Source organism: Pezoporus occidentalis, unplaced genomic scaffold (genome assembly GCF_034315485.1).
Source record: "Pezoporus occidentalis ecotype Australia unplaced genomic scaffold, CSIRO_AGI_Poc_V1 ctg54, whole genome shotgun sequence".
In the NCBI taxonomy this organism is placed as follows: domain Eukaryota; kingdom Metazoa; phylum Chordata; class Aves; order Psittaciformes; family Psittacidae; genus Pezoporus; species Pezoporus occidentalis.
In genome coordinates, this window is record NW_026915877.1 from 5,680,692 (window position 1) to 5,697,975 (window position 17,284).

At 40.4% G+C, this 17,284-nt stretch overlaps 1 protein-coding gene across 3 annotated transcripts in view; it reads left to right on the plus strand.

Annotated features, from left to right (window-relative positions):
• The window catches only part of PKP4 (plakophilin 4), a 90,524-nt gene that overhangs the window by 62,106 nt on the left and 11,134 nt on the right, over positions 1-17,284 (plus strand). For all 3 annotated transcript variants that reach the window (XM_062637851.1, XM_062637852.1, XM_062637854.1), the window contains 4 exons: positions 6-226; positions 2,863-2,991; positions 5,597-5,810; positions 16,474-16,657. In XM_062637851.1, the coding sequence (XP_062493835.1) occupies positions 6-226; positions 2,863-2,991; positions 5,597-5,810; positions 16,474-16,657 (748 nt within the window). The remainder of the gene's footprint in view (positions 1-5; positions 227-2,862; positions 2,992-5,596; positions 5,811-16,473; positions 16,658-17,284) is intronic.

A 17,284-nucleotide genomic window follows, 5' to 3' on the forward strand; every position in this document is an offset into this window, starting at 1 on the left:
ACTAGGAGTTGGAAATCTTCAGAGGTCATCCAGTCAGCGTAGCACACTCACATACCAAAGAAATAATTATGCTCTGAACACGACAGCCACCTATGCGGAACCCTACAGATCAGTGCAGTATCGACTGTCAGAGCCCAGTTATAGCAGGCTGCAGCATGCAACGCCTGCCGACGATGGGACCACACGATCTCCATCCATTGACAGCATACAGAAGGACCCCAGGCAAGTCCATTCATCTTTCAAGGATCACATGTATTTTCCATAATAAGATTTTTAGTACATTCCTTGAATATATTTGGCATTTGTTGGGCATATTGTTTAAACAGGCATGACTAATGTAGATACTAAGATCTATGCCTTCATAGCCAATTAAATACAGTCTACCTGTTACAGTAAGAAAGAGCAACTTTCATGAATATAGTTATTATTACATTTTCCTTCCATGTTTATTTTCTTGTAGAAGTTATTATAGGAAATAGGTATAAATTTCATGAGAGTTGACTGCTGTATTCCAAGTATTTTTGAGTAACTCTGCAGGGCAACCTGTGATATTAGTGAGTTTCCTCTTTATGGGAATGGGAACCAGGGCTTGAAAATTTGAAATTTATTTGAATGAAGTTTTCATGAGCAGCCTGCTTCCATTTCAAAACAATGTAAGTTTAAAAATTATATGTAAATGTGCCATTTTGAAAGTGAATACACAATATTTTTACTAGCTTGAAGTTGTAAATGTATGTACACAGCATGGGCATGTGACAACCTGATCTAGTTGAAGATGTCCTTGCTCATTGCAGGGGGGCTGGGCTAGATCACTTTTGAAGTTCCCTTCCAATCAAAGCTATTCTGTATTCTATGACAAGTCTATTATTATCATGACAATTTGGTACTGTTCATTGAAACCTTGTATTTTAATATGCAAGTATTAAACCATGATCCATGCAAAGGGTGGAGTGATATACAGTGCTGCTTATCTTCAGCGTGGGCCAGTGATTGCTAGAAATTCCTGCCATCTGCAGCTTGCTGGCTCGTGGGGACACTGCTTGGGCGCTCCTCTGTCATGGAAACCCCTGGGCCACTCTGCAAGCTCAGAAAGAACTGAGCGCAGAGCATCTTGCTCTGGAGGATTTGGGCTCCAGTAGTGCCTCAGTAGTCTTCATAGGGAAACAGCAGGGCACCAAATAACCTTTGAAACAAACAAACAGCTAATAGTGATGGTCAGACTGGAGTCTTACACCAAAATCCTCCTAGCTCCCCACTTTACAGAAGGCTCATGCCTGGTTCAGTTATTTTCTAGTTTGGCCCTATACTTCTGAGTCAAAAAAAATGAAAGCACGGGTTTTAATAGATTTTGTTGTTTATTAGTAGAAAATAATGTATTTCAGGGGGTTTTAATAGATATTGAGGGACTGGATTGATTTCATTTAACTGAATGGTATATTCATTTAAACAATGTTAATTGGATAATCCAGTTGAGGTAATCTAAGTAATAATGCTTGCTAGCTCTGGCTGGCCTGTTCAGGCCTGGTTTACAAGAGCAGTTACTTATGATAGGGTTGCCCCACGTTCACAGCAAAAAACTGCAGAGAAATTCTGCCTCAGTTCTCATAGTTGATGCACCTTCTTACCTTGTAATTTCCCAGCACACTAGTTTTACATTACATTTTAATCTGTTACAGTTTCTGATCAGTATAACATGCTGTTGCAGAGGTTGGGTGAGTGTTAACAGCTGCCTCAGCCTGGGCTGCTTAAATGCCTTGCTCCAGAGTGTGAGCAAGGGAGCATTCAGAAAGTGGATAGTCTTCTTAGAAAGGCAGTTTTCCCTAAGGACTTCTAGTCTTTAGTATAGAGAAATAAACCCTGAAGTTGTTGAGCAGTTCATTGTAGGTGCATGACTTTTCCCATTCTGGTGACTGTTAGAATCCTGGGGAGACCCAACTGGCTGAGCATTACCCTTTGAAGAGCTCTCCAGACACTGTTCTTGGGATATAATTTTTCATGTACTTGGATTTTTGAGCATGGGAAAACTTAGATACTACTTTTCCTTTCTTTTTCTTTTTTACCTTCCCCCTCAATCTCCCTTTATGGAAGGAAGGAAGCACAGCAAATATTAATGAGCTGATTTCTAAATCCGTGAATTTGGCACAGATAAGTTTCACGACTTTTCCAGGATTTGTCTGTGCAAAATCAGTGTTTAATGAAGGAGATTTGATTTTAATGATTTTAAGTTTATAAGCCCTGAATAACTCAAATTATGCAAACTTCCTGCACCTGACCATGGTGATGAAATTTCAGGCTCTGCAGCCTTTGTTGAACTGCAATTGACTTCAGACTGGGAAGAATGTTGAGCACTGAGGCGGGGGGGGAATGCTGCATGGAAGAGATGTCCCTGAGCAGCATGGTTAAGTGGGTGTTTGCTGTATATGTGTTGGGAGGTTTATGTAGGTTGCAGTGTTTGTGTTGGTATACTCAAGTGTATATATATATATTCCTCTTGATTGACAACCAAGGTAACTGAAGAATATTGGATGTAAAATGTCCTTTTCCAATTGGAAGACTAAAGGCTGGTGTGACTCATAATTACTCTAATATACTTGGTTTTCCCTCATAGCCCTGTGTCACAGTTTAAGCCCAGCTGGCAACCCAGAACCATGCAGCTTCTCACTCACTCTCTCCTTTTCCTCCTCCCCGATCCCTTAAGAGGGAGAAAAATGATTGCTACTGTTGACCCCAGGACACCCTGATACTCCAGAACAAAATCAGAATTGTTGAAAAACACTTGAAGCTCTAGTAATTCTACTTGGCAAATAAGCGTACATTTGTAACTAACACCTTCTCCTGAATGTGTTCATCTAATGAAGGGAGTTTGCTTGGAGAGATCCAGAACTGCCTGAAGTCATCCACATGCTTCAGCACCAGTTCCCGTCAGTCCAGGCGAATGCAGCTGCCTACCTCCAGCATCTGTGCTTTGGGGACAACAAAGTGAAAACGGAGGTACTGTGCTGCTCATGATGGTGTCTGGGATGATAGGGAAGCTGCAATCAGGGTCCTTTCAGAGCAGGAGGCAGCACAAGAAACTATCTGGTATAGGAAAGGGTTGTTATTTTAGTGCCAAATTCAGTAAAGCTTTATTTGAGGACTGCTTTTGTCTTTTCATTCATGATTTAACTTCATTATTTTAATGCTGTGGTAAAGACTAGATCAATTTAGATCAATAGCCAGGCTATTAAGGATGCTAAAAATCTAGCAAAATGGCCTAGAGTGCCTGTGCTGGTAAAACCTGAAGGTGTAAGTGTAAGAAACTGGTTTTTGGGGGGGTGGAATCTTTAAATTAACTGCGAAACTACAGGGAATGAATGAAAGACCCTTCCAGGTAATGAATGTCTACCTGTAAATACTAATACAATACTGATATATTAGTTCATAATTGAATCATTTTACAAGAATTCTGTTTTTTTTAAATATTTATTTATTTATTTATTTTTAATTTAGAAACCTAAATGCCTGTTCAGAGCAGAAACAGCTGCCAAGGATGCAGCAAAATTCAAACCTTAAGCATGGATTTCTATTCCAGTTTTATTCTGAATTATATATATAAAACTATCCCATCATGGTTTGAGTACAGATTGAAAAACATGATACAGCTGCTTTGTCATTTGTGACTTGTATCCATACCATGGACGCGTATGGCAGATGCAGTGTTTGATATGCTGCACTGATGTACAAGGGGGAGGTTTAACTCCCCTTGTTATTTTTTTCTTCATTATTTAGTAATGGAAATAAAAACTGTTTGCCTTGAAAAAGAACAACCCTTAAATTACTTTTTTATAGCATCCTGCAGTATCTGCTTTCAATGTAGTTTGTGTCAAATAAATAACCTACAAGGTAATACTCATCTCCTACTATAGAAATCTTGCCAGGTGAATAACTTTAAGCTTAAGGTCCATTGGATGTCTTTAGGTAGAGATTCCTGGTGGCTTTTGGTGTAGCAGTGGCTTCTCTAACTGATCAGCGCCAAACTAGGTATCCCATGGGTACGTAAATTAGAGTACATATATCTAGGCATGTAAATACAGAGTTCATTTTGAAAAACACACACTTTAAACAGTGGTCTAAGAATCTCCAAGTCATCAGTCTTTCATTTTATTTCTGTTACTCTACTTTGACAGGTAAAAATCAGATCTGGTGTTGGTCATAGACCAGTTCAATTGGTTTTTCCAAGCCTCTTCATTTTTGTTGTTTTAAGGTGTAAGCAAAGACATTGACCATCTTGATACCCAGTGCATTTTTCAATAATGTAATAGAAGATTCTGTTTTCTAAAGTATCAACTGAACTGAGATTTAGCCAAATCATTTTATGTTTTCATTGAGAATAATTTTGTTCTCGTTGTTATGGCCAGTAAAAGACACTGAATTTTAAAAGCCAAAAATCCATGGAAACACATTCACATCAATGTATTTCAAATAGCCTTGTGGCTGCCAGACCAGTTATTGTACAGGTTAAAATAGAAAAGGGGCCTCTCAAAGTGCATTAGTGCTGGATTAGAGAACCCTTAGGACAGTTACGTTTTACATCTCTACTGGCTGTTTGGCCAGAGCCACGTCCTGTGTAAGCCAAGTATTCAGGAATGATGGTGTGTCTCCTTCTCCCTACCACAGGGTCCCCTCCTCATGCTGCAGGTATGGAGTGATTAGGAAGACCTTGTGCCACCTCCCTTAGGCACGTTCTATAGATTGTATGGCACAAAAGTTACTGTGCTGTGTTAAAATAATCCCAAATTATAATAAATCAATCTATATTGCGGAATAGCTCAGACTTTTTTAAGAGGTTCATAAAAACACTTTGGTAACTTTTGGTGGTTATCTTTTATTGAAAATTAATGTTAATCTTGGAAGTAATGCCATGTAGTTCTCTCTTTAAAATATATTTTACTTAGTAAATATTACAGAATTCTAAAATACCTTAATCTTTCATCATTAAAAAAAAACTTGAACAAAGAAAAGTCCTACATGGAAATGAGATCTCAAAACACAGTGGTTTTTGGTTTGTTTTTTTTTCTTAAAGATATATAGAACAAAGAATAAATGCAACTAACCTGCTTAAAGCAAACAGTATAAAGAGTTCTTTTTTGTTTAGGGAATTTCTGCAGAGTAGATCTTCTTTTTAAAAAGAATTTCAGATATGCCAACAGGACTGACTAGATGCTAATTTGAACTGGTTTGTATGTGTGCTTAGGCGTAACAGTCAGCATTTTAATCTTTGCAACTTCATATTTCCAGTATTCCCTAAAAAGATATTCTGAAGTATAGGAAATTACTTAAAACCCAGCATTACTGGGACAAAACTTTATCAGTAAGCATTTTTCTCTGAGCACAGCAAATGACTGAAAATCTCCGCCAGCCTTTTCAGTGAGGATGTGAGTGTTCACGAGGGTTTGCAGTGCAATGTAACAACCAAGGGATTAAAGTCTGCCAACAGTATTTCTTCTTGAAGCAGACTGGGATGTGTTGGGTTTTATAAAAATAAAAGCCTTTTAAATCTGAGCACGAAATGGGTAGAAGCAGTGGGTGCTGATGATTCCAATGTTACGTTTTCTAGGTGTGCAGGCTGGGAGGAATCAAACACCTCGTTGATCTTTTGGATCACAGAGTCCTGGAAGTTCAGAAGAATGCTTGCGGTGCACTGAGAAACCTTGTTTACGGGAAGTCTACTGATGAAAACAAAATAGCAATGAAGAATGTCGGTGGGATACCTGCCCTTCTGCGGTTGTTGAGAAAATCTGTTGATGCTGAAGTAAAAGAGCTCGTAACAGGTAAGTTTTGAAAAGAAAAAGCAGAGACCTTAGACACAGATTATTTTTCTGAAGTCTCGAATAACTGGTAAGAGACGGGAATTGAGTGTACCGACTGCTTTTCTGTTTGCGCACTGGTATTTTTTGTGAATACAAAATCACTGATAGTTAAAGTATTAACATGGATGTACAGATTCACTGAGAGAAGCGAATCTTGAGGTAGCTGCACTGAAGCTCTGCTCAGGGTAGGTTTTCTGGTGGTGTGACTCTCCTACATACACAACTAGGTCTTAGATAGGCATTTCTTTATTGGCTACTAACACCTGATTTATTACAGGCTGCTGACAAAAGTTTTCAGTAAGATCTTGCAGAATTTCTAAGATGGACCCAAACTATGTAAATGTGTGTTACAATACAGGCAGAAAATGGCAAGTATGCAAATTACAGAAGCTTACCAGTGCACAGCCTGCTTGTAGAGCCCTGAAAAGTGACTGTGTAGACACTCCCAGTCGCTTGAGTACAAGGTAACAGATTAAGTTTATAAGCCATGAACCTACTTGGCACTTGCTGTGGACTTAAAGTGCAGAAATAATAAAGTATTTGCAGTTCTAACACATGAAGGAATTCCATTTCCATCAAAACAAGGTGGATTTGCAGGGTACTGCGTACATCTGCCATCTTTTTCTCTCTGTGGGAGTGATTTGTCTAGGTAGGTTGTAGGGGATTTAAAATGAGAGGATAGAAAAAACCAAGTATTTTTTACTTTCTTTAAACAGTTCCTCTTTCAAGTTTTAGTAGCTCCCTCATTTGATTTTGTTAAGCTGTGAAGCTCAACTGCTTACCTACGAAGCAAAGCTGCACAACGGTGCTCAATTTAGAAGTAGCGCTGGGAGCCTTTCCAAGTCATTTCCTTGTTTAGTAAAGCTATTAAGTAGAGAAAGAACTCTGTGCAAAAGGTAGCCAAAGCATTTAAGTTCAAGTTCATGTGCAGGCTATTTTCCTGAAGTGTTTTCCACATAAGCAAGCATTAAGATAATGGCAGTGCTGGACTAGCAGTTGGACTTGATGATCTTAAAGGTCATTTCTAACTGAAATGATTCTATGATTCTACTTGTAAGTAAAAAGATTTTTCAAACAAGCACAGTCTTTATTTTTAATTCAAGATGACTACTTCAGAAGTGTCGCTCACTTTGGAACTCTCACTCGCATTTTTAATTTATTTAACCAGCTACAAAAGAGAAAATAAAAGTTTTGACCTATTTGTCTTCTGGGTAAGTCAGTGGCGTTGACTTCTGTCATGCTGGACTTTTGAGAAGAATCCACAGCAGGCTTTTGGAGCTTAGGGATTTTTGAATGCTTTCTGTAAATAGCAATATAAAGAAAAGAAGCGGAAAAGATCCACTGATTACTTCTTTAATGATTAGAAAACTCCACCTATGTCAGGACTAATACTAGCAAATCACACTCAGTTCACTCTATTCCCAGATTAAGGTAATGTAAATACAGGGAAATTAGTGTCACTCTATATGACGAGAAACACCATATGTCTGATAGTTTAAAGTTGGCACTATTTGTTACTGCTGTAGTTTGTTTGTATTTTTTCATGTAAAATGGATTTTCCAGTGTAACATTTTGGAATGAAGTACAGTAATTTTCTTTTTCCTGAGGATGGTCTTTCTTCCATACTAAATGAATTATGTTTGTTATTAGCAGTATCAGTTGCCTTTGAATAATAACAGGTATCTCTGATGGCATTGCCAGGGAAATTCACCCAGTTTACTTTAGTATGCAGTTGGACAGATGAAAACTTCATTATCCCAGATGAGTGAAATTAGAATAACAAGCTTCTTGCAGTCTGTATAGATAGTTTCAACATGAACTCATTTATATAAAATTTTTAGGAACATGCCCTAAAGATGAACTGCGAGTCTGAAAAGCTACAATACTGGGGGAGAGCTTAATTGTTCAAGTATATTTTAGAGGAGGTAGAAAACAGGAGGCATACTGGGGTCTCAGTTTAATTATGAGTGATTGAAATGAAGGGAGATAATGAAGTGGAAACTGAATAGAAAGTTACATTAAAAAATACAGGAAACATAATTGCAAAACCACAAGAACATTTTATGAGGGAAGCAAGTAATCTTGATGGCTACGGATTAGTCAGAAAATAAAATGTGCTAAATCACTTTTCATAATCATATAAAAATGAAGTAATCTTAAAAAAAAGAAAAAGAAGTAACCAAAAAAAAAAAGTCTTTAGAAGTTGGACTGAGGATAACCCTTCATTGAGCTGCCCTGGCAGGCTGTGGTGCTGTGCTGCAGCCCAATGGCAGCCATGTGTCCTGTGCTCTGCAGCAGAGAGCCCTTAGAAAGAAAACTGGGTTTGGTCACCACAACATAGAATCATAGAATAGTTAGGGTTGGAAAGGACCTTAAGATCATGTAGTTCCAACCCCCCTGCCATGGGCAGGGACACCTCACACTAAACCATATCACCCAAGGCTCTGTTCAACCTGACCTTGAACACCCCCAGGGATGGAGCATTCACAGCTTCCCTGGGCAACCCATTCCAGTGCCTCACCACACTCACAATAAAGAAATTCCACCTCACATCCAATCTAAACTTCCCCTGTTTAAGTTTTAACCCGTTACCCCTTGTCCTGTCACTACAGTCCCTAATGAAGAGTCCTTCTCCAGCATCCCTATAGCCTCCCTTCAGATACTGGAAGGCTGCTATGAGGTCTGCACGCAGCCTTCTCTTCTCCAGGCTGAACAGCCCCAACTTTCTCAGCCTATGTTCATACAGGAGGTGCTCCAGTCCCTGATCATCCTCATGGCCCTCCTCTGGACTTGTTCCATCAGTTCCATGTCCTTTTTATGTTGAGGACACCAGAACATGTTTCATTAGTTACCAGCAGCAGTGCTTTCTGAAGCTGCTTTGTTTCACGTTCCAGCCCAGCTTCAGCACTAGGTAGCAGAAGTATTGCTGGGGCCTTTGTGGCTGTGCACAGGAGCTCCATTCCCAGCGGGTGACATGCAGCGTGTGCACCTGTTTGTGGTATCTAGTTCTTATGTTGCAGTCAGCACAGCTTGGAATCAGGCTCTGAATTTCAGGCTTTTCTGTCTTGGAAGGCTTATACAGCAGGAAACTGTGATGTAGGAATCAAAATGGGCATGTTCTTGAACCCAGGTGTGGTTTCTAGCAACTGAGTCTACTTTCAAGAGACTTTTATAAACAGCCCTTTAATACATTAAAATGTGAGAAACACTGGTGTACTCTATGGCCAGAAGTGTTGCAGAGAAGGTGGGTCAGATGCTTACTTCACTCAGTAGAGTAGCTTCTTGATTTTCATCAGCTCTTCAGCAGCAGATAGGAGCCACCAGCTGTGCCGTCCCCACAGAAACCCCCCTGATCCACTCTCGAGTGGCTGGTTTTCTGTCAGGATTCCTCCCTGAAAAGTCAGGCAAGCTACAGTGCTGGATGTGGGGAAGTGGCATGATTTCATAGATGGAAAAAAGGAAGGAAGAATGAGCACCAATTCCAGCAGCAATTAATCACAGCTTAGCTCTGTGGTAAGCTCTGTGGTGAAGCTCTGTCCTTACAGGGGAAAGCGGTTGTCATTGATGGTGCTGGCAACTCTTCATAGTTTATTTCTGCAAATTGGTACTAGTGCAGCTAGTTCCGTTGAGGAATGCTGTTCTCTGTCCAGCAGCACCCTCTTTTGTGTACACAGTGTCATCTTTGTGAGAGATTGCATTCTGGCAGCAGTTAACACTGTGTGGTGTTGCTTGTGTATTTTTGGGAAAGGGATCCAGAGTTCTGCTGTTCTGGGCAACTTGACTTATGTTTGGAGAAGGTACAGAAGCAGCTGCAAATCCAGCAGAATTTTGCAGACTAAGCACTCTGTGAAATGGGTACAGTTTCCTTTCAGAACTTTCATGTTACTGTATTATTTACATCAATTCTACTACATACACAACACAAACTGCTCTGCAGTCACTTGTGTAAAATCTGCAGTGGTAGTATGCAATCATCCATGGTCAGCAGTGTGCCTCCAAGCTGGTGGAGCTGCTGAAGAGCTCTTAATATTGGGTTAACACCTACCTGCTATAAGCAGTGGCAGCACAATTCACTGCAGTAAGCTTGTCCAGGGTCTTAAGAACCTGGATTAAAATGTCAAGATTCAAAACCAAAATGAAGCATGAAAAACACGTGGCTGGATGCAGAGGAGAAACAAAGTTCTTTGCCACTGTTATTGCCAGGGTACCACGAATAGCTGAGCCCCCACAACTCCCCACAGTACAGTGGCTGACTTCTGCTTAGGCAGATGAATCCTTTAAGTTAGCTTTGTCTGTACTCAAAGCTAAAGTCCCTGAATTTTTGCTAGTTTTAATTTCTAGTGCATAAACATATATACTTCCCATAAAGATTCTTTTATTAAAGCTATTAGGAGTTTTATATTGACTTTGTTGGGACCCAGTCTTACAGAAGGTGAACATCGCTAACCTTAAATTATACCTCTGCCTGGCCTGTTACTCTGTTTTCATCATTTTTATTCTGATTTTATCTTCCCACATGGTCTTGAATGTCATAGGGGTTTTTTCTCTCCCATTCATCCTTTAGAGGAAAAAAGATTCTGTCTCATCACAGCAGTTTAAATCGCTTGATAGAGTGCATGTATTTCATTGTGTCACGTGTGTACATCTCAATGTCCTAGAAGTATTTTATCTATGGTTAAATCAGAGTTACATGTTTTCATTATTTTTTAATATTTACACTAGAATATTTCATTCAAAAGCCAGACGTGTTTTTTTTCTGTACCAGGTACTATTTAATATGACCTCTATAGTCTCTTTGGTTTTGGCAGGACAGACCTGTTCCTGAAATGTTGTTTTCATTATTTTTCTTAGGATCTGATCAGTTAAAATGCCTGGGTAAAACTCTGGAGATGGGTATTTGTGTTTGCTAAGGATTTGTGTTCGCTGTCCCTTTAAATGTAAACATCAGGGTAAATTGTCTTGTCTAAAATGAATTATGAGAAGAATGTGCAGCCATTGCTAATATCAACAATGGCAACTGCAAATTCGTATGGAGCCGAGGCTCAACTCTATCGTGCTACTTACTTCACTTTTCTGAGAGGAATCATTTTGGACAGTGTTCACAGAAATGTTGTTTTAGCGTGGTCATTTCGGAGAGCTGAGAGGGTCAGAATTTTAGGCAAAGAAGGGGCAGGGAATCCCTGATCAAAAAGAAGAACACAGGAAGACCCACTTGGATTGGAACGGCAGAAGCAGTTTCACATGGCACCTTCAACTCCTGCAAAGCTTACTGATTATTTTTGTCCCTTGGCACTGTTCCTGCTGATTTCCCTCCTTCATTAAGAATTATCCATGCTTGGTGATGCTGACTCTTCTGAACTTCAGCCTGCTCTCCTCTGGTTTTCCTATTCCCTAGGCAATGTCAAGCGCCAACAGTGGTTTGTCATTTTTTCTGCTGTGTTTTGTAGTACATTGACAGACTATGCAGGAAACATGAGGCCAGCTGAAGCAATCAGTTGAATTATACACAACCTAAAGTGTACTGTTAGGAGTGAACAGAAGTTCCTCTCCTTCCAAACTCAGGTATGCTAGGGACAATAGAGATCTGCTTACATGGGTAAATGGGCTTAGCACTCCTTGTGCTATACAGAGTTGTTTGAGTGTTGAATTCTGGTAATGATGGAAGATGCAGCAAATAGCTGTCAAAAAATACTTCTTTGGAAATTCTACCTATGGTTTCACACTGTCTCTTTGGACTTCGGCAGATAATTCTGTAAGTTAAATACTTGGGTTTAGTGTGCCTCCACTACAATGAGGAGTAAAAAGGCACTGTTATGTAAATCACATACAAAATGATACTGTAACCTCAGAAGTCTCTTAGGCCTTACTTTAATACAGTTTATACCAGCTCCTACCACGGTTTTCCTTATCTTTGCATGGAAACTTCCCAAATTATAACTGCCTTTACAGTCAGGGCTGATTGCTAATAAGCACTAAATTCGGTCCAAATTCTCTTTAAAATAAGCACTCTACAAATAATCAGATTGTACTCTCATTTTTAATGTGACAATAAACGGGCTGTGTGATTCTAGTTTGCAAAATAAGTAACTGAAGACATCTCCCAAATTAAGAAACAGAGTGAGAGTGTTCTGGTGAGAACTTTTGCTTCACACAATGAATACAGGGGCAATAAATAATCATTTAATGAAGCTGCCTCCTTGAAAGTTGAGGTTCTGGGCAAATTTTGACATGGTTACTTGGTGGAACTCTAATGATGTGCTCTTCAAACATTCCCAGGCTAATCCTCATGGATGAGTTAATATTTGGGGAGGCTTCTTGGAGGGATCAATTTCAGGGAAGTCCTCTAGCTGGTGTTTTTGGCTTTTGCCATTGGGCCGTGTATGACAGGAAGATGTTGCTGGCTATTCTCCCCCAATTTCTTAGGAAGCATCTGAGCTAGAGCGTTTCTCTGAAGGCACAGTGGGGCAGGCCATGTCCCTTACGGGTCTGGCAGGTGCTGTTGTGGGCACCAGCATCGGTCCTGCAACACCCAGCTATGGAGTGTGTCACTGTCTGCTGCCTCAGCATTTCAGGCAGCACCCAGCCACTCCAGCTTTTTCACAAGCTGTAGGTCAGCCAGTAAATATTTAGAGGTGGTCATACTTAGCAAGGCTGAGAGCTTTACCATGGTCTGAATAACCATACAGTAATATTTTTAGAGCTAGATCACTGAATCAAGCATGCTGTTTTCCTGTAGGTGTTGGGTAACTCATAGTAGTCTGAGACTTAAAATAGACTTTCTCTTGCATAACTTGCTTTAACAACAAATGCTTGGGGGTGGGGAGGAGGTTTAGGTGAGATCTAATTTCTAGTTAGCATCACAGGTTGCATGAAATTATCTTCCAGTATCTGAGGGGGCCCTATAAGGATGCTGGGGAGGGACTCTTCATTAGGGACTGTAGTGATAGGACAAGGGGTAACGGGTTAAAACTTAAACATGGGATGTTTAGTTTGGATATAAGGAGGAAGTTTTTTACTGTGAGGGTGGTGAGGTACTGGAATGGGTTGCCCAGGGAGGTTGTGAATGCTCCATCCCTGGCGGTGTTCAAGGCCAGGTTGGACAGAGCCTTGGCGGATATGGTTTAGTGTGAGGTGTCCCTGCCCATGGCAGGGGGGTTGGAACCTGATGATCTTAAGGTCCTTTCCAGCCCTATTCTATGATTCTAAATACAGTTTCAAAATGTAAAGCTATAGGCCAGTGAAGCATTTGGATTTCTCCCTATTAACTACCCATGAAGTACGCTTCTTCAGAGAGGGCATACAGTCACCCAGGAGACTGATGGTGTGAAATTGGATGTGTATTTGAAATAGCTTGCTTTATATAATCAAGCTGTTAAAGAATAAGTAAGCTTAAGCTTATTTGGCATGTGTAAATGTAATGAGATACAAAGTTTGGTGAAGCCATAAAAAACTTTTGAGAATCACTCAAAGCTCTTAAGAAGAAACCCTCTGCAGCAATTTTAAAGAGTACTTTTTTGATTTTTTTTTTTTCTATTTCCTGGTTTGTGATCAATTATTTTTTATAACTGGAAGTTTTGCTGTACAGGCGCTGGAGTTAAAAATCATAAATAACACTTTTTTAAAGATTTTTAGCTAAATTTGGGGAGGCCAGTGTAAGGGAATGATCACAACAGTTCCATCTCAAAGCTTGGGCTCATCCTGCTATCCACTGAAGCACCCATATTCAAGTAAATGTGCCTTGGATTTAGAAAAGGCAGCAGAAAGGTTTGTGAGGGTGTTTTGCCGCTTGCGGGGATTCATTGTACAGTCTTTCCCTAATTGCCAAGAAGTCTGTCTCCTGGGTAGGTAAGTCACTGAAGAAGGTTCCGTTACTCAAGGAAGGCAAGTTTGCAACCGCAGTCCTCTTCCAGACATTCGAGTTAGCTGTGTATGTTAAGTTAGCACAGGGGAGAATCGCCAGGAATCACTGTGTGACACGTTAAGTACTTAGGCTGTCTGTGTCATAACTAGAAATCAAAATAGCGATAAATCTCATGTATATATCTCCCTGTGGAGCCCCCCTTCATTGTTTTACTGAAGAGAAAATGGATGTTTCATGCAAATATTTTCCTTATTGTTGCGCGGCTGTATTAAAAACTTTTGCTGTTGTATAAACTTCCAGTTTGTTAACTTCTGTAGCATTTACTGTCTTGTTCTCTTTCTCATTTATTTCTGAGGAAACTAAATGTTCAAGATTGGGTCAAACTGAAAACTGTGTAATCTGTAGTGGCAATTATATTGGGCTATTGTGGAACTGCTGTTTAATGGGTTTTGCTGTGTATGCAGCTGGACTACTTTACAGTTAGTAAATTATTGTATGTGAGGAGAATATTAGTGTAAGATGAATACCTGGAGAGAATTTAGACAACTCTAAGCTGTGTTTCATGATGAAAAAGATCACTAAATGCTGCATTTAGCTATCACTTGCATATATATACTTCTGCTGATAATTTATGCCAGATCTCGTACTGAAAGTCATGTTAGAAGACCTTGCAGGGTAGGGAACTATACCTGGGGATAAAAGATGAATAGAAGTTTCATTTGGCTAATAGGTGAATGCAACTCTAGACTTCTGGCTGTAGTTTCCAGGAAGTAAGTTTCTGTCGGATTTTCACATGAGCTCTGGTATGTTCAGCTCTGCAGTTCACTATCTGCTATTCCAGGCATATGACATGAGAAAGCAGTCATACTGGTGCAAGCCATTCTCTCCATGTTTATCACTGGGAGGGGGGAAAAAGCAAACCAAAACCATACACATTCTCCATTTTTCATTTTCTATTCTTCCTGTTTGGACTCTGGCTTTCCAGGTTCTGCCTGATCTAGAATCATGCCATGTCACTCACTTGGGACCTTTACTGAAAACTCTTTCATGGCTTCCACTCATCTGCCAACCTACCTTCTTTGTCACTTATTCAGAATTTCTTTCACAAGGCCTCATGTTTGCCTCATGGATGATCTTTCAGCCATTATGTCCATACATTTGGTTTCTTCTTGCTTCTTAAATTCTTAGGACCTTTCTTCTAGCTGTTAACTCCTTCCCTTCTTTAGAGATTTCCAGGGTAAACAATCTCTCTCAAGAATATTGTCAAACCTCTTCCATGTTCCTTTTTAAATACTAGCTTATAACTTAGAATTTAAAGTTTCGTATAAATCAGGATAATTATTGTTTCTTCCCTCTCACAAACTTCTTTCCTATAGGATTTTTGAAGACTCGCCCTTTGGAGTGCAGATGTTCATGCCCTTTTTTCAGTAAGATGAGGAGTTCAGAAAATGCCTTATCTCTTGTGATAAATGTCTTCTTATCTCAGACTGCCAACTGCTAGAACCAATGAGGCAACAAATGAAAGTACCACTAGGGATCAAGTTAGATGCTCGCAGGGGGCATGGAGTTTCAGTGGCATCTGTAAGGAGTGGTTTTATTATTGAGATGTAGCTGCCCTTCCACTGAAGGGCCTGAGAATAAAGCATCACCCATTCCTCTTACCAGAGCAGTGGTAGTTCAGTTGTGACCTCCTCCACACACCTCTCTAGGTCAGGAGCATACTGCTGATGGTCCCCAGTTGTAACATCCATATGACCAGTTACAGGAAGGTTACCAGCAGCTGCTCTCTTCAGAGATATTTTTTGTTCATGTAAATATTCATACTTCTCCTACACTGGTATTCTCTCTGGGGGAGGAACCAGCTGGTGGTGCAGGGTGCCACTCCTGCCGGGCATACTCAGGAAGCAGTGTTTCTGGCACCCCATGCCACTCCTGCCACAGTGACTATGCTGCACACCCACAAATACACATATCGATGACAGTCATCAATAGAACTCAATAGTAAATGACTACATGACTTTCATTTTTTGTTTTAAATGAAGTTTTGTGCTGAATTAGTCTGGCAAATCCATTAGTGACCTGTGACGTGTTTGCTGTGGCATGTTTATCCCAGCTGGTGCTGCTCTGGCACATTGCCTGGCATACTGCAAAAAAAGACGTATTGTTCCTCCCCTTACAGGGAGTCATTATGGGATTGATCTTGAGATATTTAAGATAGGTATGAGCATTAGAGAGATACAGTGAGCTCAAGGTATATGTGTTTCAGAAGATGAAAGGTGTTTTGCAAATGATACGAGTTATGTGTGTGTAGGGAATATTCCTCTGGGCACAGTGGGGATGTCCCTCTCCTGTCAGGTAGCAGAAGGAGCTGTACCTCGTGAAAGGGAACATCTCCTGTCAGCCACTGTGTGCTTCGACTCAGGAGTTTTTCTTAAGAAAAGAGTATCTACTGACTGATAAGTATGTTTCCTTCTCAGTCCTGTGGGAGACCTAGCTGCTGATCTGTTAGGGTTATTCTGAAGTTTATAAATACTTATTTCAGTCTATAAAGTGAATCTTTTAATGGCAGTTTTGCTGACCGCTTATTGACCAATAACGTTGGAATTATATTAGATGCATTGCAGACTAATTGTATTTCCTTTGGTCTTGCATGGGTAAATTATCTTTCTTCTGTTTAAAGTTGTGTCTTTTAAGCTGTTGCTGTTGCTTTGTTTGTTTGCCACATCCTTTCTGACATTACTGCTATGGAAATCTTCTCTTAAGGGGTTCTCTGGAATTTGTCTTCATGCGATGCAGTAAAGATGACAATCATTAGGGATGCTCTGTCAACACTAACGAACACTGTGATAGTGCCTCATTCTGGATGGAACAGCTCTTCCTTTGATGATGACCACAAAATTAAATTTCAGACTTCCCTAGTTCTGCGCAACACTACTGGATGCTTGAGGTAACATGCTGTTCTACTAGACTCCCTTTTACAGAGTAATGTTGTCCAGCGGTCTTTTTTGTAATTTTTAAAACATGAGTTGTTGAATTCTATAAATTACATATATTTTTATTGTTTAGGCAGTTTTTGCTTTAGGTTTGGGGGTGTTTTTTTCCATATGTGAGTTTCTTCAAGTGCAAGGTCCTACACCTGGGTCAGAGCAATCCCAGGCACAGCTACAGGTTGGGCAGAGAAGAGATTCAGAGCAGCCCTGTGGAGAAGGACTTGGGGGTGTTGGTCGATGAGAAAATGAACATGAGCCGGCTTCAGTGTGTGCTCACAGCCCAGAAAGCCAACCGTATCCTGGGCTGCATCAAAAGGAGCGTGACCAGCAGGTTGAAGGAGGTGATCCTGCCCCTCTACTCTGCTCTCGTGAGACCTCACTTGGAGCATTGTGTGCAGTTCTGGTGTCCTCAACATAAAAAGGACACGGAACTTTGGAACAAGTCCAGAGAAGGGCCACGAGGATGATCAGGGGACTGGAGCACCTCCCGTATGAAGACAGGCTGAGAAAGTTGGGGCTGTTCAGCCTGGAGAAGAGAAAGCTGAGTGGAGACCTCATAGCAGCCTTCCAGTATCTGAAGGGGG